Below are 27,592 nucleotides of genomic sequence, written 5' to 3'. Positions count from 1 at the left end.
GCGACAGCTCCTCAATTAATAAAGTACAATTGGAAACATCCCAAAATATTCAGTAAAAATGTTTAGCGCCACCTAATCACGGCTGTTCCCTAGGAATCGACGATACTGCAATTTTAACCCCTAAAAGGAGCCCTCCTCCAGCTGGTTATGCAATGCACTCTGCACTCAATATATATTGCAAACAGGGAGAGAACATCCTACTATTTTAGCCAAGAGACCATCAGACCGTACGGTTTCGACCTTCTTATGGTCATCCATAGATATAGCAGTAGGTTACTGCAGCTTGCAATAAAAATAATTGACTCAGTCCCTGCAACAAGCAAACTTGCTAGTCAAGAAAATCTCTATAAGAAATGAAAGCAATATTCATACTGACAAGTAGTGTTTAACGTCACCTTTAGGAGGAGGTGTTCTCCTTGGGTTACACATTGCAGTATCGTCGGTTCCTAAGAAGCATCCGTATTTAGGTGGCGTTAAACACTACTCACTATAAATACTGGTTTAATTTCTTATAGAGATTTTCCAGCGTTGACCTTGGGATAGATATCATCATCAACTTACAGCCATCACAGCACACGAAACTCACCGCTGTAGTCTCTAAAGATAGCAGCCAAATCTCCTTCAGTTTACACCTAATCTATCTTATATACAAAATGAATATACTCTATTATTTAGTTGAGAAGTCAGAGACGGAACATATTTGATTATTGTTCCATTTGTGACGGTTGATCTGGCGTTATATGACAGCCAAAAAAAAAAAAAACAATAACAACAAAAGCCACAAAGTCTTGCTAAACATACTAACCAAATCCCCCTTCAATCTTACTTTGCATTGTGAGAAAAGAAAGGCTACGTTCGATAATGTTTTTGATCAAAATACGATGGACTGATCAGGACTTGAACATCTTTTACCATAGCCCTGCTGGATCAGGGCAGATCAAAGCAAAATGTAGCGAAGACAACATCAGAAGCAATATAATTAACAGTAACATTTACAACAATAATAACACTGATAATAACAACAATATTAGCTATAATGATAGAAGTGAGCTTACCAAAATGTAATACAAGACGTTTCGACATCACTATCGTCGTTGGTCACAACCAAGTACTAAGAATTATATCCAAATATATAGAGTCATAGATACATCTCTGCATGCGTCAATATGTGTGCACATGTGTGTGTATGTTAGCGTGTGTGTGTGCGCGCGTGTATTCACACATACAAAAAGACACGCCTATATTTGCGTGCGATGCCTACTCTTGTATGTCGACAAGATTTCTTTTCATGTGATTTACTATATTGATTTGTTATTGGTTATACATGCCCATCGGCAACTTAATCAATTAACAACAAAAACATTTCAGGTAATTAAGACGCAAATCAGATTTCAGCAGCTCTTTCATGTATCTCTTGAGGTCGAACTTCTTTCAGGCGTATTATTCAAAAGGAAAATATAAAATTGATAATTAACATGTCAAAACATACTTGTGCATGTTGAAATATGTTTACCACATTGTCAATAAATACAACTGTAAAAAGAATATCGAAAAATACATTTGTAAGTAAATTATATGTGTGTTTATGTGTATGTACATATATATATATATATATGTATATGTATGTATAATATAAACATACATATATTATATGCATAGATATATACACCTGTGTGGTTAAGAAGCACTATTTGCGACCGTGTGTATTCAGTTTCAATCTCACTGCCCAGAACATAAGGCAACTAACTTCTGCTATCACTCTGTGACAATCCATACGTTGTGATGGAGATTATGTAGAAATCCATCGCTAGCCACTAAAGTTGTTTATTATGTAGTGGTATATTTGCCTTACAGAATATTTTTTTCTTTTTACATATTATTTATTTATTTGTTGTATTTGTGTATTATTAGTCTATTTTTTGTGTGTATTGATGTGCATTGTTTGGGTTTTTGGTTAGAGAATATTATCAAAATGAAAGTATTTTGCCTATTTATTTTGACTAGGAACACTGTACGCGATAAATATCCGATACCAAAAAATCTTAATCTACATATTTAAACTGCATTAAACATTGGCAAGCTTATCTTTACCTATTCTGAGTTATTTGAAAGGTGATGTTCTTTTCCTTCTCTTCTATTTGTGGAGACCTTCGTTTACGTACCAATGTATCATTTCACTTTAAGGACGCTTATTTAAACATCCATTATGATATTTTGACTGTTAGCCATTGTTGTTCTCGCTTTTTTAAACAATCACAAGAAATTTCGTTTTCATGTAAAACAAATATATTTTGTAGTCATTATCCATAACCTACTCCCAAAACACTTCAGTAGCTCTACTTTGCATAACTTGCAAACTTATACCTTCTATGATCATTAAAGTGCAACGACCTCCACAATAACCAGCCTTCAATTTGGTTTTCCATTCCTAGGTTAATCGGAAACATAGATTGCTGTGCTACTCAGAAACCTTGTCGGTAGTTCAGTTATTTGAAAAAAATACCACCAAAGCAACTTAAACCGTCCAAAGGACGGGTGAATTTACTAGTATGTGTATATATATATATATATATGACAAAATGGATAGGAATTACATTTCTGATAACTTTTCCACTTCATTTTTTGTAAGCTTAGTACTTATTCTATCGGTCTCTTTTGCCAAACTGTTAAGTTATGGGGACGTAAACACACCAGTATCGGTTGTCAAGCGATGGTAGGGGGACAAACACAGACACAAACATATACATATATACGACGGGCTTCTTTTCAGTTTCTGTCTATCAAATCCACTCATAAGGCTTTGGTCAGCCCAAGGCTGGAATAAAAGACATTTGCCTAAGGTGCCATGTAGTGGAAATGAACCCGGGACCAAGTGGTTCATAAGCTACTTACTACACAGCCACTCCTGCACCTTAAAAAATAACCACTGTGGGCAGTGGCACGTGAAAAGACATTCAAGTGAGTTCGTTGCCAGTACTGCTCGACTGGCCCTTGTGCAGGTGGCACGTAAAATCACCATTTCGAAAGTGGTCGTTGCCAGTACCTCCTGACTGGCCTTCGTGCCGGTGGCACGTAAAAGCACTCATTACACTCCAGGAGTGGTTGACATTAGGAAGGGCATCCAGCTGTAGAAATTCTGCCAAATCAGATTGGAGCCTGGTGTAGCCATCTGGTTTCACCGGTCCTCAGTCAAATCGTCCAACCCATGCTAGCATGGAAAGCGGACGTTAAACGATGATGATGATGATGATGAAGGTATGCAGCAGAGAATAAAAACAAGGAAAAAGAAAGAAAAAAAAAAACCATAACAAATGTCATGAATTAAAAATTTTATTTATATAATTTATACATTGATACAGATGTGTTGCAGGTGTGAGAAATTTGGAAGCTAAGATTAACTGATTAATGGTTCTTAATTAATTTGATAATTAAACCACGAGAAGGATAAAAACGAGAGTTATTTCAATGATTAACGTCAGAAAAGAGATTGAAGTGATATGTCATGACACTTAATTGGTCTCCAAATAGTATCATATGGATGGGTTTTTTTTTTTTGTTTTTTTTTTTGGTTTACGAAAAAAGATGATAAAGACTGAGAATAGCAGGAAATGACAAACGACAAATGATTTGGTGAATTATTTATAAAAAATTGAATTTAACCTTTAGCATGCTGTAGATGCAGCATGTCATTGTGTGAGTGTACTCCCCTCTCAAAGTGATAGCACACATACAGCTACAAAGGAGAAAACTCGTATGGGCACAATGATGTCTTTAAGCATGCTAAAGGTTAATCTTCTCACCTTTGTGTGTTTTTGATTGAATTATTAACAAACTTCTGTGTCTAATACTTTGTTCTTTAAGTCAATAATATTGGATAAATTAGAAGAATTCTCTTCAGTTTCAATAACTTTAAAGACTCCAGCTACTTCTTTGCAGGTTTCATTTGGTTTCTTGTGGCCTGAAAAAAGAAGAGAAATTTAATACTTTTTAAAGATTTAAATTAGATTAAATTAAAGAAATAACACAGATAAATCAACAGTGACAAGAGATGTGTTAAGAACAAACACTAGAAAATCAATAGAGCATTGAGTAAATTGATGACATCGAACCCCAATGAATAACTGGTACTTATTTTATCGACTACAAAAGGATGAAGAGAAAGTCAACCTTGGCAGAATTTGAACTCAATGTACAAAAATAATAATAATCATCTGTAAACTACAATATAAACTTCTAGCATGCAGAACCTGTAATCAACTTGGTAAGCCCCAGGTTATTTAGCTGCAGGTTAGACTTGATTGAACTTATGATCAAATCCATTACAACCATAACCACCCATTCTATATAACACACTGTGTATGATTATATAAAGTATCAACATCAAAGACACACATTCTCCAGATTACCATTATGGGCAATGCTAACCCCATCGACAAAACACACACAAAAGAGCTTTTCTATGGTCACCAAACTCCCTAGAAACAGCAGCTAAATCCTTCAAAAGAGAATAGACAATGTTTAATGAAATTCTAGATACACACACACCATGTCTAAAAAGTAAATCCTAGTGATTAGGATTAGAGTTTGATCATGTTGTTGGCACTCCGTCGCTTACGACGTCGAGGGTTCCAGTTGATCCGATCAACGGAACAGCCTGCTCGTGAAATTAACGTGCAAGTGGCTGAGCACTCCACAGACACGTGTACCCATAACGTAGTTCTCGGGGATATTCAGCGTGACACAGTGTGAAAAGGCTGACCCTTTGAATTACAGGCACAACAGAAACAGGAAGTAAGAGTGAGAGAAAGTTGTGGTGAAAGAGTACAGCAGGGTTCGTCACCATCCCCTGCCGGAGCCTTGTGGCGCTTTAGGTGTTTTCGCTCAATAAACACTCACAACGCCCGGTCTGGGAATTGAAACCGCGATCCTATCGCCGCGAGTTCGCTGCCCTAACCACTGGTCCATTGCGCCTCCACAGTGTTTGATCATAGGTCTACTGGATTAGTAAAGACCTGGAGTTAAACAGCATCACTGTCATCATAATAATCAGAATGAATGTGAAGAGCGACAAACAACAAACCTGTCTTCTTCTGTGGAAGTTTGTCAAGGAAGTCCGATCGGTCTAATAGCTTCTGTAGATCTGCTTTACTGATCACACTCGAACTGTTCTTTCCTTCATAGATTTCTTCATGTTCTGAAGACTGGAGAAGTTCTTTTAACTCTTGGGGACTAATTGCTGATAAACTGGTGCTGAAATTCTTTATACCACTCTTAAATTTCCCTAAAATATAATAACAGAAAACAAATATGCTAAGTATACTATTCATGCCAATCAAACATTTAATATCAATAATAACACTAATTAATATATATATATATATATGTATGTAGGCACAGGAGTGGCTATGTGGTAAGAGGCTTGCTTACCAACCACATGGTTCCGGGTTCAGTCCCACTACGTGCTACCTTGGGCAAGTGTCTTCTACTATAGCCTCAGGCCGACCAAGGCCTTGTGAGTGGATTTGGTAGATGGAAACTGAAAGAAGCCCGTTGTATGTATATATATGGAGAAGCAACTCAATGCTAATCCCTGTATATTTATGATGATAAATGGTTTTACCGATAAAGGTTTTTTCATACTGAACTACTTGGCAAAATTGTTAATTATTAATTCTATTATTAATTGACGATTCCCTGCCCTTATTCTTGTATATATATATATATATATATATATATATATGTATGTGTGTTTGTTCCCCCCCGCCCCCAACATCGCTTGACAACCAATGCTGGTGTGTTTACGTCCCCATAACTTAGCAGTTCAGCAAAAGAGACCGATAGAATAAGTACTAAGCTTAGAAAGAATAAGTCTTGGGGTCGATCTGCTCAACTAAAGGCGGTGTTCCAGCATGGCCACAGTCAAATGACTGAAATAAGTAAAATAGTATATATATACTGAAATATACCTTAGGAATATTTAATTATTCCCAATATTTCAGGTAAAATATCCCTATTCAAATGTGTATTAAAAAAAAAGTTCATTCTAATAATAACAAACAACATTCCTAACAGAAGCAAAAAGCCAGAAATTTGGGTGAAAATTTAGTCAACCCCAGTATTTGACTTGTACTTCAGTTTTATCAACATTGAAAGGATACCAGTTGAAGTTGGCCCCAGCAGGATTTCAACTGAGAATGTGTAAGGAGTGGGAAGAAAGTCATTCAAACGATTCTCTCAACCGTCAGACCTTTGTAATACTAACAATAATTCTTTGTACTCTAGGCACAAGGCCCAAAATTTTAAGAGACAGAGCTAATCGATTACATCAACCCGAGTACACAACTGATAATTTATCGACCCCAAAAGGATGAAAGGCAAAGCTGGCACTGGCAGCATTTGAACTCAGAACGTAAAGACAGACAAAACGCTGCTAAGCATTTTGTTGACATGGTAATGCTTTTCTACACAATGCTCGAAATTTTGCGGGGAGGGGGCCAGTCGATTAGATCGATCCCAGTATGCAACTAGTACTTAATTTAACAATCCCAAAAGGATGAAAGGCAAAGTCGACCTGGGCAGAATTTGAACTTACAACAAAGACAAACGAAATACCGCCAAGCATTTCGCCCGGCGTGCTGACGTTTCTGCCAGCTCGCCGTCTTGCTAATGATACTGCCATGTCAACCCCCTTTAATAATAATGATGACGATGATGTCTTTGAACTTTGGCACAAGGTCAGCAATTATTGGAGGAGGGGGTAAGTCAATTACATCGACCCCAGTACCCAACTGGTACTCAGTTTATCAACCCTGAAAGAATGAAAGGCAAAATCCACCTTGGTGGAATTTGAACTAAGGACATAAAGACAAACGAAATACCTATTTCTTTATTGCCCACAAGGGGCTAAACATAGAGGGAACAAACAAGAACAGACGAACGGATTAAGTCGATTACATCGACCCCAGTGCGTAACTGCGTAACTGGTACTTAATTTATCGACCCCGAAAGGATGAAAGGCAAAGTCGACCTCGGCGGAATTTGAACTCAGAACGTAACGGCAGACAAAATACCACTAACCACTTCCCCCGGCGTGCTAACGTTTCTACCAGTTCAACAAAAAGAACATTTCTGACATAGAAGGATGTAGAGAAAGTCTGATACAGCAGAATATATTGTTTGAACTTTGAAGGAGGTGGGGACAACCTACATAAAAACACAGACATTACCCTACTTAAAAAATTGCTTCCCGACATGAAACACTGCTTGTTTAACTAATGATATTGTGGAAAACAAATCTATAAATATTGCATGTTGACAAGTAATAATTTTTATTTATTACTTATTGCAAAATTGATTAAGATACAGCCGTATATTGTATTGTACATACACAGGGTGATTAAAAAATCACCATACATAGGAACAATTTATCTTTTTTTATAAGAAACAGTTTTTCTTTTATTTAAAAGGGTCTATATGGTTACCATTGTTTTGAATACACATTGCAATGCGTTTACCCCATTCATTGTGAATTCGTAATAGCACATCTGGTGATACGTGTGCAAGGGAGTTGGTGATGCGTTCCTTCAAATGATTTATGTCTTTTATCTTTCCGTGATACACCATGCCTTTCAAATGCCCCCAAAGATAGAAATCAAGCGGGGTCACATCAGGGGATCTCATAAACTGTTTTTATAAAAATAATATATGGAGACTTTTGAATCACTCTGTATATCGTTTACTGTGTGTAGAATACAAGGATATATGCAAGAAGTAGCTCTGGATACAAACTGACTTAAGCAGCAAAGAAACCTTCACTTTTGCCAGCATAGAAAACAGACATACAACAACGATAATGACAAAGACGACATTGGTGAATCAACAATGAAAGAGATCAAAAGCAACCTACCTTGGTGAATAATCATCTTCTCTAGTTTTCGTTTGGCTGTAGCTCTTTCGACGATTCTTTGGTCAATCGTGTTTCGTGACACTAACCTGTAAACTACAACTGGTTTTACTTGACCAATACGATGACACCTATCCTGAGCTTGTAAATCACATTGAGGATTCTGACAGTTGCAAGAAAATAACGACAAGAATTTAGAAGTAATAATGATGTTAATTAAAAGATGAAAATTGCAAGAATGTGTGCAATAAGGACAGTAAATGTTATCCCAGTAGTTGTAGGGACACTCAGAGCATTAACAACCGGGTTTCAGAAATATGTCGGAGAAAATGGAATTGATATGAGGAGGCCCCAAAAAACTGCTCTATAGGGGATATAGCTAGGATTTTGAGATGGGTGCTGGAGTGTTGAGTGCTTTCCAGAGTAAGTTAACATCCAAGTACCAAAGCTTATAGTTTGTGGAAAGAGACCCTGTGAAGACTTCTGACAACAGGTTGTTGTCCACTCTCACAGAATCAACCAGAGCAAGTAAGACCGAGACCTCTGATCATCATCGTTCGTTTCTTTTAACGTCTGCTTTCCATGCTAGCATGGGTTGGACGATTTGACTGAGGACTGGTGAAACCAGATGGCTACACCAGGCTCCAATCTGATTTGGCAGAGCTTCTACAGCTGGATGCCCTTCCTAACGCCAACCACTCGGAGAGTGTAGTGGGTGCTTTTACGTGCCACCAGCACGAAGGCCAGTCAGGCGGTACTGGCAACGGCCACGCTCAAAATGGTGTATTTTATGTGCCACCTGCACAAGAGCCAGTCCAGAGGTACTGGCAAGATCTCGCTCGAAAGTAAAATAATAATACTTTCTATTATAGGCATAAGGCCTGAAATCTGGGGGAGGGGGGATAATCAATTACACCGACCTCAGTACGCAACTGATACTTATTTTATCAAACCTGAAAGGATGAAAGGCGAAGCCAACTTTGGCAGAATTTGAATTCAGAATGTAAAGACAGATGAAATGCCACTAAGCATTTTACCCAGCATGCCATCTTAATGATAATAACAATAGATGTTAAATGATGATGATGATGATGATAAATATCTGTGAGGTGGTTGGTGTTAGGAAGAGCATCCACCTATAAAAACCATAAATGCCAAAACAGACACTGAAGCCTGGTCCAGCTTTCTGCCTAGCCAGCACCTTTCAAACTGCTCAACCCATGCAAGTATGGAAAACAGACATTAAATGATGTTGACGATCAATAAACATACATACATACACACACACACACACACAGAGCAAGATACTTCATTTCACATTCTTTGGTGCTTAGGAGCCCAAGTTAACTCTGAAAATTTAACTGTTGGTCCTAGCATGTCAAATAACTGTGCAGAAGCTCCATGAGAATACACATGGGGTTGGCTTTACTTACCCAATCACTATCAAAAATGATAACGGTGTCTGCAGATACCAAATTCACACCAAGACCACCAGCTCTGGTACTCAACAGGAACAGGAAGACTTCTTTATCGTTATTGAAGCAATCCATCTGAAAGGGTATCATAGAGGAATATCATAAAGGGGTATGATTAGGCAACATCACAATGGGGTATCATTAGGTAATGTCATAATGGGGTATCATAGAGCAAATCTGATAGCGGAATGGACCGTCTTAGGATATCAACATAACATATCAGAGAAATATTGTAATGGAGTGACAGAGAGGAATGACATAGTGGAGTGATAGAGAAGACTATCAACATCCATTGTTGATGTCACTGCAGGCATGCTCGACGGTGAGGACAGGCCCTCAAGCAGGATAATGGAGACTGTTGGTGGCCAGTTGGCATCATACCATGTCGTTGCTGATCAGTGCCAATGGCCTTGCAAGCTGTCACAGGTGGATGAAACAGTCCTACCTGGGCGTGGTGAGCCAGGGACGCCCTCTGTGGGTATAGTCTGCAGTGCTGTTGGTGGTGTTGTATTGCTGTTGCAGGCGAAAGATCGTGCTGACATGGACATTGCAAGCTTTTGCAACAACCAAGGCAGGCTACCTTGCTTGCATTTGGCTGATAGTTTGTTTCTCTGCACTGCTGGCTATCAGATCATACCTGATGCATCCAAATTACTAACACCAGGGACATGGTTCAAGTTGATTTTTATACCCATAACTTCCACAAGATGCACATGCATTTCAGTTTTCATGACAGTAGTTTGCGACTGCCACCCAGAGCCTTCAGTGCAGCTGTGCATTGGCGTCCAGTTTCAGGGGAAAGTTGAAAGGTTACCTGCAATTTGGGTCTCAGCCATAAACCTTGGAACATTTACACTTACATCCCCAAAATAAATTTTCAAAATTTACCATATCTCTTTACTCTTTTACTTGTTTCAGTCATTTGACTGCGGCCATGCTGGAGCACCGCCTTTAGTCGAGCAAATCGACCCCAGGACTTATTCTTTGGAAGCCTAGTACTTATTCTATTGGTTTCTTTTGCCGAACTGCTAAGTTACGGGGACGTAAACATACCAGCATCGGTTGTCAAGCGATGTTGGGGGACAAACACAGACACATATATATATTTATACATATATACGACGGGCTTCTTTCAGTTTCCGTCTACCAAATCCACTCACAAGGCTTTGGTCGGCCGAAGGCTATAGTAGAAGACACTTGCCCAAGGTGCCATGCACTGGAAATGAACCTGGAACCGTGTGGTTGGTAAGCAAGCTACTTACCACACAGCTACTCCTGCGCCTTTTAAAAAAATTGCGTTTCTGTTGTGGTTCAGTGTATTATGGTCATGATGATGATGATGATGATGGCGGTGGTGATGGCAATGTCACAAATACAATTGAGTTGGGAGAGAGAGAGGTGGGAGGGGAAGAAAAAGAAAGACCAAGAGAAATGAGCTTACCTGCTCTTGCCTCTCTTCAAAGTTCATGCTACCATCCAAACGACAGTATTCAAAATCTCTGAGGTAGCAATAGTCTTCCAAAATATTCAATACTTGAACAAACTGAGAAAAGATCAGCACCTGCAGAGAAGAGAGAAGGGGATAAATGTTGTTGCTATTGTTTTTACTGTTGAAGACCCTGCAGACAAATTAAATAAACACCATGTGACTAACCTTGTGACCATTTTTCTTTAACACCGGCAGCATGCAATCCAGCATAGCTATTTTACCACTGTTCTTCACAAGACCTTCATCCAGCGCCAACTCACCAGTCTTAGAGTCGAGAGGATGTTCTATGAGGTAAGGATGATTACATATCTTCCTTAAAATCATCATTATATTGTTCATCTTCAAATTTATCCGCGAATCCGAGAGGGAAGTTGACTTGTCATCCCTGATATTATAAACAAACAAAAATGCTATGTCATTCATATGCGGTGGTGTTGTTGCAATTGTTATTTATCCCCCATTAACGTTCTCAAACTTGGGCCCCTGTGTCTAACTTCACCCCCAGGACCTGGGCTCCTGAGAAAAAGAATAACTAGTTGCATATACAGCTTGAGAGTAATGACTGCAAGCAAAGTACTGGACAGAATCGGTTGCATCTTTTTCTACGTGTGTTGTTTATCAACCCCAAAAGGATGAAAGGCAAAGTTGACTTCAGCAGAGTTTGAACTCAGAATGTAGTGTCAGGTGAAATACTGCCAAGTATTTCGTCCATCGTGCTGATGATTCTGCGAGCTTACCACCTTAATAGTAATAATAATAATTTTGACTAAGAAGCCATATAGTTGATCAAAGGCATTCCCAGCATGGCTGTTCCATCTTAATTCTTTTCCCTCAACAAAGTACATTCAAGAACTACACGATTCAAAGTGTTTTTTTTCTTTCTTTTTCATGGCAATATGATGTAATTTGAAGGAGATTTGGTTGTTAATTTACTAAAAAGTTGAGGTCCCATCATTGCCTCGGCAATAATTTGCCCATGGTAATGTTGGTGACAGTGGAACTTGTGAGGGCGCCATCAAGAGCTATAATCATGTTACCTCTCTTCTGTCTTCTTCCCATTTGATTGCCGAACTGGACGACCGTTCTGGTTCACCTTGATCTTCTCTTTATCCTTCTCCTGCAAAATTGAAGAAAATGCAAAGAACTATTTTAACACATTGATCATTGAGAGATCAGCAAAATCTTGCTGACCAACACACAGAGTATATGCACAAACAATGTATAAGATTGGTCAATGCAGAATCACCAGTATAGAGTGGTTAAACAAATTATTAGTGACCAATAAGATGTTTAGTAACACAAGTTGAAACAGAATGGCATAAATAGACATGTCGATCAGATAAGATACAATGATACAGGCTGGACACCTTAATCCATAAAGTGCTGGGATTTGCACTTACATAGCATGGACAGTTGAGCACATTCTATGAAAATGAGACTACCAAGCACACATAAAAAAAAAATAGTTAAAATATCTTCTTTAACATTCACATTACTTTGTCAAATGCAATGCTTATTTATTCACATTGCTTTGAATTAATAATGCATTATCATGGAGCTTTAAGATTGCAGTGTTATGATTGTTTATTCTTAAGATGACATTGTAGGGTAGGCGTGAGAGGCCAGATCTGGCTAGTTTGAACATAAATCAGGTAGAATATTTGGGACCAGATATGGTCTGTTTAAATGCTAAAGAGTTAACAGAGCCAACCCTGTTGCTAGCTGCAGACCAGGTTTCTAGTTTGATGATAGCTTACTTCCTTCTCTTTCCACAAGTCTTGGAGGTCTTGTGAAAGCTCATGAGAACTGCCTTCTCTCTGATTTAAAAACAAATCATTAAAAAAAAAAAGGGGTCACGTGTCACACTGAGGTAAAAGAAGGTCAAACAGACTATAACAAATGAAGATGACTAACCTTTTTATAGAGCAAGTCCTCAATGGTATTGTCCAAAGTTGCTTTGTAGAAAGTCTGCTGAAGTTTGCTAAGAGGACAGAAAACAAGCACTTCTTTCTTGGGGGGTATGACCAATTCCACGTCTGACTTGAGACGTCGCAGCATGAAAGGAATGAGAATCTGAAAAGAAAATATCACCATTCTCACATGAAATATGTGTCTTGGAGGATTGGACTAGAAACGACTCAAAGAAATTGGCAAACAGAAGAGACATTTTACTTACTTGGTGGAGCATTGAGAGAATGTGGTCCTTTTCTTCACTGGCAACAATTTCTTCATCAGCATTCTCTTGTCCAATGCGTTCGATGTCAAACCAAGATTCAAAACTGAAGGATAAAGAATACAACCATCATTATATTCAGATTTTCAAGTTTTGTCGGTTTCTAACATCCACTTTTCCATGCTTGCATGGGTTGGACAGAATTTGTCATGGTGGATTTTTTATGGCAAGATGTCCTTCTTGTCATCATCTTTCACTTACTTCCAAGCAAGATGACATTTTCTCATAGCCAGAAATTTTTGAAGTGAAGAACACTGCATGCATGATTGACATTCATTTACAACTATCACATGATGTCATGGCAAGGGGACAGTAACACACATATACAAGGTGTGTTGAAAAGTTCTTGGCTCTAAGGGTATCACAAAATGCCTGGTTGGAGGCCAAACCGTCCAAGTTCTTCAACAGGGCTTAGAAAAACTGAAGGACTGTTGCCATAAGAGTATAAATCTGAGAGAGGAATATAGTGAATAAAATCATAATTAATTGATCCTCCTGTATTTTCTTTTACACAAAGCCAGGAACTTTCCAGTACCCCTTCATGTATATACAAATATGAGGGGGGAAGGGAGTCTAAAAAGTTCCCGGCTTTTGTGATACCATTTCAAGGTTTCACAAAAGGTGTGGTTAGAGGCCCCAAACTTCCAACTTCTTTCACAGGGCTTAGAAAAACTGAAGGACTGCTGCAATAAGTACGTCACTCTAAAACGGAAATATGTTGAATAAAACCAGAATTAACTGATCCTCTCAGCATTTTCTTTTACCCAAAGCCAGAAACTTTTCAGCACTTGCCTTGCATGTACATCAGGCTTCTTTCAATTTCCATCTACCACATTCACCCACAAGATATTGGTCAGCCCAGGACTGACACCCACCCAAGGTGCCATACAGTGAGACTATAACCCAGTACCATGAGGCTGGGAAGCAAACTTCTCACCAAAGACTTTGCTGCAACACCAGGTGCACACCTGTGCTCATATGCATGCAGCATTGCATTTTAGGAATGCAGAAGAGTATTTCTCTGTTACATCTGTTTTGCTTCTGTTGTTTGTTTCAGGTGTTACTTTAATGGTTCTGTTTCATACATTCTGCAAGAGTTGTATGGATAAACATGTAGTCAACTGACTACATACATCATCATCGTCATCATCATCAGCAGCAGACTGTGATGACGAAGGTGTCGTAGCAATCAAGAGGGAATACTTTACCTTCTCAAATCATCAAACAGCTCAGGTAGAAGGAAGTTGAGGAGTGACCAAAGTTCTGACAGACAGTTTTGCAGAGGTGTCCCAGTCAACAGCAACCGATGTGTTGTGTTGTATAAACGCAGCTCACTGAAAGCAACAAGAAACATCATCATCATCATCTTTTAAAATCGAATTTTCTATGCTCACATGGGTCAGATGGAATTTGCTGAGCTGGATTCACCTCAGCCAGATGCACCTCTACTGACATATATATATATATATACCCAAGGGCAGTACTCACCTAATCAGACGACAGTGTGTGTTCTTAATGCGCTGGCCTTCATCAATAATCAAATACTTCCAGTTTATGTGCGACAGCAGTTTACGGTCATTCATAATGATTTGGTACGATGTAACGACGACCGGCAGAATGTAAGTGTTCTCATCGAGTTTTTTCTCAGTGAGGAGTTTCTGGCGCAATGCTGACCTCGTGGCACGATCTCCATGATACAATACTACAGGGATCTGTAAGGACAAAGATTAAAACAGTTCAAGGTAAGACAGGTCATTTCAATAATTATTTATTTCAATCCTTGGACTGTGGACTGACCATGCTGGGGCACCAACTCGAAGAGTTAAGTCAATCAAATCAATCCTAATACTTGGTTCTTTCCCCCCCCCCCCAAGTCTGGTACTTATTCTATCTTTTTGCTGAACAGGGGCATAAACAAACCAACACCAGTTGTCAAGCAGAGTTGAGACAAGCGCAAAAATGAACATACACACAAGTATACATCATTAGCAGTGCTGTTCTATATTTTAGAGATGAGGACACATATCCATCCAACACAGCAGACAAAATACCACTAATTATTTCACCCGGCATGCTAACGATTCGGCCAGCTTGCTGCCTTAATGATAATAATAATGAGGATAATAATAATAATAATAATAATGGAGGCACATGGCTTAGTAATTTTGGGTGTTGGACTCATTATCATAAGATCATGATTTCAATTCCTGGACCAGGCAATGCACTGTGTTCTTGAGCAAAACACTTCATTTCACATCCACTCCAGTCTACGAGCTGATGAAAATAAGTAATCGTACAACAAACTGACATCTCATCCAGGAAAAAAATACTACAGAAACCGGCCCTGTGTTCTTTATGGAGTAATGTGGACTAATTAAACTTAAATAATACTGAGATGACCACAGGACCAGCAAGTTTGAGAGGAGGGGGGATTAAATGATTCCACTAACTTCAATACGTGTCTCCTTGTATTGACATCACATGATAATTGTGCAATGGTTGTCAGTGTCACAGAAGCAGTGTCAATCATTTCCAATTTTCTGCAAGAACATCTCTGCCCATAAGGAAATATTAGCTTACAAAGAAACAGGTGAGGGTTAGTGACAGGAAAGGTATCCAGTAGCAGAATATCTGACACAAATTCCATCCAACACATATTAGCATGGATAAGTGGATTGTTAAAACAACACTCACACTCAAAGGACAAGACACAAGAAGAAAAAGAAAATGAAGAATTATTACAAACCTGAGGTGCAAATTGCTTGAATTCAGACACCCAGTTTGGTAGTGTGGAGAGAGGAGCACAAACCAGATAAGGTCCTGAGACCCCCATTGATACAAGGTGACACACCAAGGCTATACACTGGATGGTTTTACCAAGGCCCATTTCATCAGCCAATATACCATTTACACCATTCTCATACAACATCTGTGGAGAAAGAAAACTTGTTTGCAATTACATTTATAAAAATTCAACAAAGAATAATACTTTATGCTTCTCTGCACATGGACACATTAACCCTTTCAATATGAACCCAGCTGAAACTACCTCTGGCTCTGTAGTACAAGTGTCTTGTTTTCATAAGTTTTGAATTAAAATCTTCCACCAAAGCTTAGTCACAATTTATGTTCCTAACATTAGATAAATGATAACGAAGTTCTTTTACTAAATTCTTTGTTATATTTGAAATTAATTGAAAGAAACAATGATGATGATGATAATGGTAATAATAGTAAATAGTCACCTTAAGCCAATTGTATCCATCCATTTGATAGGGTCGGAGCACACCACCCACAAGTAGTTTTGGCTGGTTCAGTGGCAGCAGTTGTCCATTGAAGGTCCGCTCTGCTAATGCTATATCTTCTTCATTCAATAACTGACCAAAACAGATTGCAAATGAGACAGAAATAAATAAAATAAATAATTTAGTTATATTTTGGATAGGTCATTACGCCAATAATAAACATATGCACCGGCTCTGTTTCTGCACAGACAGAGCTGAAGCAAGTTTTGCTTCACTGCTCAATCAAGTAATCTATTTTTTGACTAATTTTTGGTCAATCAATCAGTAAATCAGCTAGCTTTGTCAAAGTCCATTTGTTGTCATTCACCATCTCAAATTGACCTGCCTTGAAGAATTTCTATTCAGATGAATAGACCCCAGTACTTTTTTTAAAGCTTGGTACTTTATCAATATCTTTTGCTGAACTGCTAGGTTATGGGGGATGTAAATACACCAACACCAGTTGCCAAGTACAGTGAGGGGGAACAAACATGGACACAGACACACATGTAGCATCACTGATGCGGAGTTATTCTATGTGAAATCACTGGTGATCTGACGCTTGCTGTACAGAGGCTGTCTCTCTTGTTAGCCAATAGACAGAGCTTTACCCACAGCTAAGAGTTGCTTTGACTCTTATTTCTAGTAATGATGGTGCTCACTTGCACCCTTAGTCACTTTAGTCACAATTGTACTTGTGCCTTTTGGTTTTAAACTGTGACTAACCACTTCAATAATCCACATTCTCTCTCTGTTTATTTCCTCATGTTCCTTCCTGTCGAAGAGTGTAGGCTCGAAATGTAAAAGACTTTCTCACCTTCCAAAGTATCAAACTAATACACCAGCTTGTTGGTTATACACCTGTCTTCGTCTTTTTCTTTTTCTGTAAATTCCATCTATATATATATATATATATATACACACACACAACAGGGTTCTTTCAGTTTCTGTGTGTATCTAATTACAAACTCCACCCACAAGGCTTTAGTCAGCCTGAGGCCATAGCAGAAGACGCTTGCCTAAGGGGCCACGCAGTGGGACTGAGCTTGGAACCATGTGGTTGGGAAGCAAGCTTCTTACTACTGCACATCGCTCCAGCACCTTTTATATAATCATTTTTAATCATCATTTAACGTCTGTTTTTTTTCATATTATATATAAAGGGAAAAGAAAGCACGCACAACAAACTCACCACGTTCATCTTTGAAATATCATCTGTAGTCTCATCTTCAGTTTTGATAACTTGGTCGATAGTGGCATCACTGCTACAAGACTCCGCAGTGTCAGATAATTTGGGTCTTTTGGCATCCTGCAGGAAAGAAAGGGGGAAAAAAAGGTAAAGAAGAATATGAATATTAAGAATAAAGTGTGAAAAAAAAAAAAAAAAAAAAAAAAGAAGAGTAGATGCAATGTTAATAGGATATGACTAGAGTCTGAGTAGACCCTCATACTTGAGAAGATAAAGGTAACCCTTTCAATGGTGGCATAGTTATGAAGTTCATTTCCTAACCATGTGGTTTTGGGTTCAGTTCCAATGCATGGCACCTTGAGCTAATATCTTCTTGGAAGCCAATAAAAAACCTTGTGAATAGATTTCATGGAAACTGAAAGAAGCCTATTGTATACATATATGTTTGCCACCTTGTCTTGACATTGTGTGTAAACTAATGTTGCCATTATATACAAGTGGTGTCTTTTGTTTACAATCTTCTGTAAAAACATGTCTGGCCATGGCAAAAATATTACCACACAATGGAAACGGGGGAGGTTTGGCAACAGAAAGGGTATTCAGTTGTAGAAAATCTACCTCAATGCTACATAGAGATACAGAGAGAGAGAGAGAGAGAGACAGATATATCATTGTTGTTTTCCAAACTTTCTGAAATAGAGTGTCTACGATTCTCTTGTCGAAATGAAATAAAGGAAATAATAAAATAATGGCATGAAATTGGATCAACAAGAGGTGATATGCTGAACATAATAGGCAAAACACTTAAAACTAATTTGGAGAAGGAAAACAAATGCAAAGCAACCATACTTACTTTGTTCTGATCTGGACTACCAGCCAACCTTTTCTTTGCAGATGTAGAATTGGTGTCTAGAAACAAGAAAGTAAAAGCTGATACAATATCATGTTGGTACAGTGATTAGTAACGATAGTTATTAGACAAAAGTCTGGTCTATTCACAAGTTCAAATCCTGAGGGAGAAATGATACTGAACTACATTCATTTACTTTAAATCAGTTTAAATTAACAATTACCATTCCGAAGTTGATAGTGTAACACTTTAGCATTTACACACACACACAAAATGGGCTTCCATACAATTTCTCCTTACTAAATCTATTCCCAAGGCTTTGGACGGTCCAGGGCTATAGCAGAAAATACATGGCCAAGATATCACACAGTAAACTGAACATGGAACCAAGTAAACTTCTTAATATGCCTGCAATTATCAGTTTGCGTATTTGAAGTTCTCTAATTTGCTTCAAGCATTGCAATGTGCAAATAATTATATTTTAAAGATCGGGGACGTGGACTCTTCATTTTGCCGACTTCCCTTACCTACATTGGCGCTATCGAAAATGACTCTCTTGAGGTAGCCAATAGCATAAGTACTGGAAATGATTTATTTGACTAAAAATCTTCTAGATGCTACGCAAAAAAAAAACACTGTAGAGGGAAGGGCATACAGCTGTCAAAACCATGCCAAAACTATCCTCGCCTATGCTAGTGTCACATAAAAAGCACCGAGTCCACTCCACAGAGTGGTTGCTGTTAGCAAGGACATCTAGCCATAAAAACCCTGCCAAAACAGACACAGTAAGCCTAGGGTAGTTTTTCAACCTGGCCAGCCCCTGTGAACTGTCCAACCCATGCATGCATGGAGGATGGGTGCTAAACGATGATGTTGGTGCCCAGCATGAGTGCCATGTAAAGATTGAAACAAGTAAAAGATGGTGTTCAGGCTGTAGTACTAACCACATCAGTCTGGGATGACCTGCAAACATCAGGGGCCTTACAACCTCTTCTCTGACAAATTTATTCAATTTAAAACAAAAATATATATATATGTTCTTACCATTTTCGTTGACTTCACTTTCTTCCTCTGATTCCTTAGCATTAGGACCATTCACCTGCAAAAAAGGGAACAAGTTTGAGATTCTACAGAAAACCAAAAAAAGAGTACCGGCCTGAATTCTACAGAAAACAAAAAAAAAAAAAAAAAAAAGTACCAGCCTGAAATTCTATAGAAAATAAAATAATAAAAAAAAGGGTAACAGCCTGAAATTCTACAGAAAACAAAATAAAAACAAAAAAAGTGTACCAGCCTGAGTACTCACTCACTATATAGAGCAAGTAAGTTTTTGAATTTTAGCCATAACCTACAAAAATATCATATTTTAAGTAGGAAGATTAAAAGCATCTCAACTGCTCAAGGTAGCTGCTCTGGTTAAGTTTTAATTAAAATTAGTTATTTGATATCTCATGTGGTTAACGACTGCTTATATGACCCCCAACTGCCCTCCCAGCCACACCACATAAACCTGCAGATGTGCTTCTTTCAGTTTACCAAATCCACTCACAAGGCTTTGGTCAGCCTTGAGGTTATAGTAGAAGACTTGCCCAAAACACTATGCAGTGGGACTGAACCCAGAACCATGTGGTTGGGAAGCAAGCTTCTTACCACAAATATACAGACTTTTGTGTTATGTGTGTGTGCTTTTATACACCAAGAACTAATATGAGAGGATCTCTCGAGACTAATAACACAGCATCTACTGTTCTAACAAGGAATCCACGTCAAGTTAATTTATATAATAGGATTTTAATTACCCTTGCTGAATATAAAATATAGACCTGACTGCACCTAAAATGAACGGTCTCTTACCCGTTGAGCCTTCTCTCTGTGGCGTTTCTGAATCAACTTGGCCACCATCTTTCTTCTGTGTTCCTCTTCCTTCTCTTGTTTCTTGATGCGCCCCAAGAGATACTGAGTGTAAGCGTTGCTTTTGTCCAGGAGAATCTGTAAACGCTGGTACCTCACCTTCCGAGCCATCTCATTCATTTGACTCCAGCACTAAAAGAGAATCATATTTTGAAAGTTGTTTTTGGCCACACAATTGCAACAGAATCTATTTCTTTCTCCACCAAACACACGTGTGTGAATGTATATATATATATATATATATATATATCATCATCATCGTCGTTTAACGTCCGCCTTCCATGCTAGCATGGGTTGGACATATATATATCAATATTCATGTGTGTTTTATGTATAAATATACATAAGAGACAACCAAGCCTTAACTGAAGCAGCAATCAATACATAGAGTATGGTGTTTATTTTCACAAGGTGAAGGAATGACAATGACTGAAGATTTGCTGGTCTTCTGTACACACATATTCATACATATACACTCATAGATAAACATGCACACACACACACACACACAAATATAAATCACGTATTCATCTACACACACTCACACATGATGGATTCCGTTTGGTTTCATAATCACACTGATTTACTACAACGATGTATTAGTGAACTGATACACCATGCTCAATGCAATGTCACAATGGACAACAATGCCACTCACCTCTTCCTGTTCTTCCTTCAGCTTCTGCTCTGCTTCAATTGAATCCTGCTGCAGTAGCTGTTCTTCCTTCATCATGTCAGCAGTTATCATCACTGATGTGTTTGTCTCTTTGGTCACAGTCTCTTTCACCTATAATGATGATGACGATAATAATAATAATAATAATAATAATAATGCAGTACCAGGCAGTGGCTCTCATGGCTTCTGATCTTAATTGATTGGAAGTGTTATCATCTACATTGTTTTGTCTTATATAAAAAGATGGGCTACAGCAAATATTCTGCTCAGGACCACAGATTTGCTTGACCATAACCAGTTGAGCATGTCCCTTGGTGGTTCATGATATGTGCATCTCTGATCACGAGCAGAAGTAGTGGGGGAGCATCATTGTCATGTGTTGAGAGGAATTGTTTGGGTCTTGAACAATTCACCTCTGGAAACATGGGCATTTCATTCAACATCCTTAGGCAACCCTTATTCAGGGACCTTTTGAGCGGAATGGGCTACTCGTCCAACGTTCATGCATGTACAGGTAGGACAGTTGACAGAAGTCAGCCAGTTAGAAGACTACCCCAGGCAGGATTTTACAGTTGGATGCCCATCCTTAACACCAACCTCTCTGCAGAGCTGACTCAGTGCGTTTTATGTGGCACTAGCACAGGCAAGGTTAGTTTTGGCATGAATTTTACTGCTGGATGCTCTTCCAAATGCCAACCACTTTACAGTGTGGACTGTATTCCACTGAATTTAGGTAAATAATCCTCCGTACAGACGGTCAGTAGCGACGCCTGCTGGGTTCAGCTGCCCTACATTGATAAGTGGCAACACCCCGAAACTAGTCTGTAGATGTCAGGCCAGCAAAAGGGAAGCGACTGACCTCGCCTGCTCGAAGATTATAATGGACACAGGTTCGGGTGTCACATAGCTAGCTAGAGGCGATGGCCTCTTGGAGCTAATCAACGGCAGCATTCGTCCTATTTTTTGGACTGCCATGTTGGCTTGGTGATAACTATTAATATCCAGTACCGCTGCCGTAGTCTCCTTTAGAGAGACTTAGAAATATTTATATATATATATACACACACACACACACACACACATAAATAATGGGTTTCTTACAGTTTCTGTCTATCAAATCCACTTTGGTCAATCTGGGGCTATTGTTGAAAACGAAGTGGAATTGAACCCTTAAACATGTGGTTTTGAAACAAACCCAACTACACAGTCACAAGCTACGTAAGAGACTCTGGGTTCTGGAGTCTTGAGGAAGGTACTGACCATATGTAACTTTACATGACTTTCCAAAAGATAGTAGATAAGAAAATAAACTCATTGTGGTCAAGAATCAAATCCATGTTGCAACCGTCTGAATTTTCCAACAACATTTGCACGACAACTGTAAACAAGTGTCACTGTCGTGCAAGCAGTGGTTTTCATTTCCTATCTTTCATGAAAAACGTGCTCGACCAAAAGGAAATATTACCTCCTCGACTGGAAACAGCTGAGGGTTGGCAACAGGAAGAACATCCAGCCATAGAAAATTCATCTCGACAAATCCTGCCCAACTCAAGTGTGCACAGAAAAGTGGATGTTAAATGATGAAGATAATGATTATCAATGTATCCAGCCATTGAAATTACTGAGGCAGAAATAATGAAGAACATTTAAAACTCACCGTTTCTTCTTGGGGATTTTTTTCAGATGACATATCACTTCCATCAGTCAAAGGACATTTAGTTTCTTTCTTTGGCGAAATTTTATCTTCAATACTGTTGGATGTGTTATCGTTATCACAGTCAGGAGTTCCTTCAATTAATGTAAAAAAAAAGACAAATTGAAGCAACACAGAGAAGAATGACAACAACAGCAAAAACAAAACTAGGGACGTCTGCTGTATGAACCCTGCCCTCTGCCAGAAGTGTAGCCAGCTCACTAATTTGTATCTTCACTGACTCTGACTCCAGCTACCCCATAATAGTTTCCGACTCCACAGCCCTGCCTAGTACATTATGTGAAATAGTTGGGGTTAGGAAAGGCATCCAGCCATAGAAACTATGACAAAGCTGACATAGGGAGCTTGGCACAGGTCTCTAGCACATCAGGCTCCTGTGAAACCATAAGAGTGATTCAGAAGCTGGCAGGGTCACTGGAATAAGAAGAAACCTAGTCATTACGTGGGCAGGATGGTTTTGTAAAGGGGACAGGTTGGTCACAACTGAAGATCTGCTCAATCAAGTCTAACCTAGGGCTACAACAACTATTTTAAGTCAGTCTTGGTTTAGACTGTGACCATGCTGGAGCACCACCTTGAAGGATTTCATTGAAATAAATTGTTGCCAGTAATTGTCATTTAAAGTCTGGTATGTATCTTATCAGTCTCTTTTGCCAAACTACTATGTTGCAGGGATGTAAACAAACCAACACAAGTTGTCAAGAGGTGGGGGAGGGTGAAAAACAGAGACATAAAGAGACATATATATACATATACATACACACATGCATGTATGTATAGACATACACACACGCATGAACATGTGATTGGCTTCCACCAACTAGATTCACTCACAAAGCACTGGTTGGCCCAGAGCTATAGTAGAAGACACTTGCCCAAGATGTTGCAGTGGGACTGAACCCAAGAACACTTGGTTGCAAAGCAAGCTTCTAAACGTAAATGACACAAAACCAAAAAAAACCCACTTGCCATTTAGTTTCAAAGACATGTGAGCATCTTCTGATGGTTCCACAGCAACATTAAGAGGCTTGGATGGTGAAACACTCTTTTTCTCCATCGCTATATGACCACCACCACTTCCGTCGTCTTCTTTTTCTTCGAGACGTATTTTGACTTCAGTGACAGCCTCTGCAGGGATGTTAGTTCCCTTGCCAACATCCTCTTCTTCAGTCGATGCTGCAGGTGATGGGTGCATCATGCTTACTGGTTGGCTAATGTTGGGCCTGTAATGAACATAACAAAAACATTTAAACTTATCGACGCATATATATATACAATATACACACCAGCAAAATTAGAAAATTACAGCAGCAACAAAACCTATGGAGATTTAATTTAGATTCGAGCAAGATCGTTGCCAGTGCCCCTGGGCTGGCTCTTGTGCGGGTGGCACATAAAAGACACCATTTTGAGCGTGGCCGTTGCCAGTACCGCCTGACTGGCCTTCGTGCGGGTGGCACGTAAAAGCACCCAGCTGTAGAAACTCTGCCAAATTAGATTGGAGCCTGGTGTTGTCATCCGGTTTCACCAGTCCTCAGTCAAATCGTCCAACCCATGCTAGCATGGAAAGCGGACGTTAAACGATGATGATGATGATGATAACTACATCCAAGCAAAGAATATTCAATGACAATAAAGATGGTGATGGCTACTGAAATAATTATGATGTAAGCTAAATTATATATGGTGGTATTGATTAGTGAAACAACTATAGTGGAACTTCTGTGTGTACGATAGTAATTACTACTGAAATACTTATGATGTAAATCAGAGTGGTGGTCGTGGTAATAGCAGCGACAGTGGGGGGGGGGGGGGGTTACTCTTTTACTTGTTTCAGTCATTTGACTGTGGCCATGCTGGGGCACCGCCTTTAGTCGAGCAAATCGACCCCAGGACTTATTCTTTGTAAGCCTAGTACTTATTTTATCGGCCTCTTCTTGCCGAACCGCTAAGTTACGGGGACATAAACACACCAGCATTGGTTGTCAAGCAATGCTAGGGGGACAAACACATATATATATATATATATATACGACAGGCTTCTTTCAGTTTCCGTCTACCAAATCCACTCACAACGCTTTGGTCAGCCCAAGGCTATAGTAGAAGACACTTGCCCAAGGTGCCACACAGTGGGACTGAACCCAGAACCATGTGGTTGGTAAGCAAGCTACTTACCACACAGCCACTCCTGCGCAAATATTCATGATGTAACAAATGGATGATGATGGTAATGATGTTAACGAGTGAAACAGACATGATGTGACATAAAGAGATGATGATAATAATAATAGTTATGTTTATGATGATGGTTATGTTGATCTGTAAAAAATGTTGTAACCTTAAGACATGATGATGACAATGATGATGACTTGTGGTGATGATGAGTGAAATAACCATGATGTAACTATGATGATGATGATGATGATGATGATGACTATGTTGGTCACTGAAGTATCTATGATGCAAATTAATGATCATGATAACGATGATGATAAAAGTAGTAATGCCAATGAGTGAAATAGCCATGATGTAACCTTAAGAAATGATGATGATGATGGCAGTGTTGTTGATCAGTGAAATATGTCTATTATAACCTTAAAGACATGGTGGTGGTGGTGAAATTTAATGGGGGAGGTTTGTCAATCAGAAGAAATATCCATGATGCAACTTAAAAATGATGATGATGGTTAGGTGATCTCTGAAACTGCTATGATGCAACTTAAATAGATAATGATTGAAATATCCATGATGTAACCGAAACATATGATGGTAATAATGGTGATTAAGATGACGATGATGATGATGATGATAAAAAGGGGTGGTGACGAGGATGATATTGATGATGAGGGTGGTGGTGACGATGATGATGGTGGGGTGTCAAACCGCAACGTATACAGGATGTAACTTAGAGAAAGTGATGATGTTGATGGTAAATGTTAACCATTGAAAAAATTTACGATGCAACCTGAAGATGATGATGATGATGATGATGACAATGGTAACAATGAAGAGATGACAAAGATATGTGAAACAGCATGATGATGACTGTACTGACCACTGAAATATGATGCAATGTGATGGTGATGACCATGATGAGGGGTGAAACATCCTAAAATTATGATCCTGATGGATCATATCCTAAAATTATGATCATCATCATTTATAAGGTCCACTTTTCTGTGTTCAGATTACATATAGTCCGTCTCCGCCAAAAAAAATAAACAGCCTGCAGGGTGTTAACAATCGTGTAGAAAAAAAAAATTGTGTAAATAAACCCGGGGGGGGGGGGGCAGGGAGAGACTTTTGGAAAATTCACAAGATCCGATTTTTTAAATTAACCTAATTTTGATAACCCCTGACATTTCGGGATCGCTCGTTAACTGAGCTGAAACCGATTCCAATTGTTGTTTCGCCCCAGTTCATGTTAGGTCTGATCCAGCAGACATGTGATCAAGGGCACTCTACCCACGACCATCCCATTTATTTTTCAGGCAATCATATTACTTTGAAATGTATCATTTGCATCTTAATTAAAATAACGACTGTAACACAATTTGTTCATGAATTAAAGGTAATTTTTCAGATTAACACCCGAACGATATTCACTAGGGTGTTAGAGTTAGGGACGAAATTCCCTAACCCAAACCCTAAAACCCTAACCTTAAATTAACAAGAAATTTAAGTATCAACGAAGAATGTATTCTTGCATTCTTAACTCCACCCACGAACTTCTGCATTTTTATATAGGTTTCAGGCAGCGTACCACAAGTTACATTAGCCAACGTGTCTTTTTATATGATAGGATGTGACACGAGGGAGATTTAGGCTTAAATAAAACAAGATGGTCATAATTGGATCGTGCTAAAAAGACTGGATGGTGACATTTGGAACATTTTTTATTTTTCGGATAATCTCGTTTGAAATGTTTTAAAACGACGAGATGGTCACGGTTAGAACGCCTTTAAAACACAGAATAGATAGGCGCCTATACATATCTGACATTTCAAAATGCATTTACACCTCTAAATAATATTATAGGGAGCCGTACCTTTCTGAACGAGAAGGGAGAAAAACAGTGGACAGCAGAGAAAAAAACCCCAGAATGATGGCTAAAGATGGAAGGCTTTGACTAGATTTTGATCGACTTGGGACGAAACATCACAGAAGATAGAAAGAAAGATAGATATTATCTACTTTCCCCTACATCCTTTTTCTCATGTAGTTATGGTTATGTGTGAATATTATACATATATATATTATTATTATTATTATCTTTATCTTATGATATTTACTTTGTATTATATTATACTCATTTATTGTGCTTTTAATTATTAATTTTTCTAAATGTGACAGTGGATTTTCATTGATGAATTCATGAAACTTGGTTCTTATTGCTAAAACTATATATATATATATATATATATATATATATACACACACACATACATATACACACATTAAAAACTATCTACATTCCTTACATTCTAATTATAGCATATATACAAACAAAATTAACATACATTTCTACGCATATATACATATATGCACACGTGTGTATGATTATATAATATATATATATATATATATATATATATATATACATATTTCATAACGACGGTTCGCTCGTGGGGAAAAAATACATGCAAGATAGCTTCGTAAAATTCATAGAGAAAAAAAATACACTTACATTATTTCAGTCGAACTTCATTAATATCACCGATAAATAAATACTTCTAAATTGTTAAACACAAATATCTGGGTGAACGTATTTGTATTAATGACTGTTGCCTCTCAGCCCACGCAAACACAACACATCAATGACAACATGAAAAGGCACGCTAGATTTTCGCGCCAAATCGCTGGGACCT

The 27,592-nt window shown here is 38.5% G+C and overlaps 2 protein-coding genes across 7 annotated transcripts in view; both read right to left on the bottom strand.

Moving 5' to 3' along the window:
• Nucleotides 1–1,184, bottom strand: part of LOC106882156 (uncharacterized) — a 30,011-nt gene extending 28,827 nt beyond the window's left edge. For 3 of the 4 annotated variants that reach the window (XM_089364088.1, XM_089364090.1, XM_089364091.1), the window contains exon 1: nucleotides 1,056–1,166. In XM_089364088.1, the coding sequence (XP_089220214.1) occupies nucleotides 1,056–1,083 (28 nt within the window). In that variant the 5' untranslated portion in view covers nucleotides 1,084–1,166. Of the gene's footprint in view, nucleotides 1–1,055 lie in introns of all 4 variants that reach the window. The other variant, XM_089364089.1, reaches the window with a different exon arrangement.
• Nucleotides 1,185–3,316: 2,132 nt separating this feature from the next.
• On the bottom strand, nucleotides 3,317–27,592 carry LOC106882159 (lymphoid-specific helicase). Of its 3 annotated transcripts, XM_089364087.1 has the most exons (22): nucleotides 27,412–27,592; nucleotides 23,694–23,947; nucleotides 22,668–22,798; nucleotides 20,993–21,121; nucleotides 20,278–20,466; nucleotides 19,468–19,522; nucleotides 18,427–18,482; nucleotides 17,577–17,693; nucleotides 16,346–16,477; nucleotides 15,847–16,029; nucleotides 14,589–14,812; nucleotides 14,309–14,434; nucleotides 13,044–13,146; nucleotides 12,782–12,940; nucleotides 11,905–11,984; nucleotides 11,033–11,252; nucleotides 10,820–10,939; nucleotides 9,337–9,453; nucleotides 7,907–8,066; nucleotides 5,081–5,281; nucleotides 3,801–3,958; nucleotides 3,317–3,660 (listed from the first exon to the last, which is right to left on the bottom strand). In XM_089364087.1, coding segments are annotated over exons 1-21 (2,892 nt in total). In that variant the 5' UTR covers nucleotides 27,414–27,592; the 3' UTR covers nucleotides 3,317–3,660; nucleotides 3,801–3,824. The 3 variants fall into 3 exon arrangements, 2 of the variants coding, with proteins under 2 accessions (XP_089220213.1, XP_014788217.2); XR_016244561.1 differs by having other exon boundaries at nucleotides 3,317–3,958; nucleotides 7,907–8,823; nucleotides 8,915–9,453; XM_014932731.3 differs by having other exon boundaries at nucleotides 3,317–3,958.

The sequence above is a fragment of the Octopus bimaculoides genome, chromosome 16 (genome assembly GCF_046866305.1).
Source record: "Octopus bimaculoides isolate indiv1 chromosome 16, ASM4686630v1, whole genome shotgun sequence".
NCBI lineage: Eukaryota > Metazoa > Mollusca > Cephalopoda > Octopoda > Octopodidae > Octopus > Octopus bimaculoides.
The sequence above is the reverse complement of the archived record's forward strand: the minus strand, read 5'-3'. Positions and strand labels throughout refer to the sequence as shown.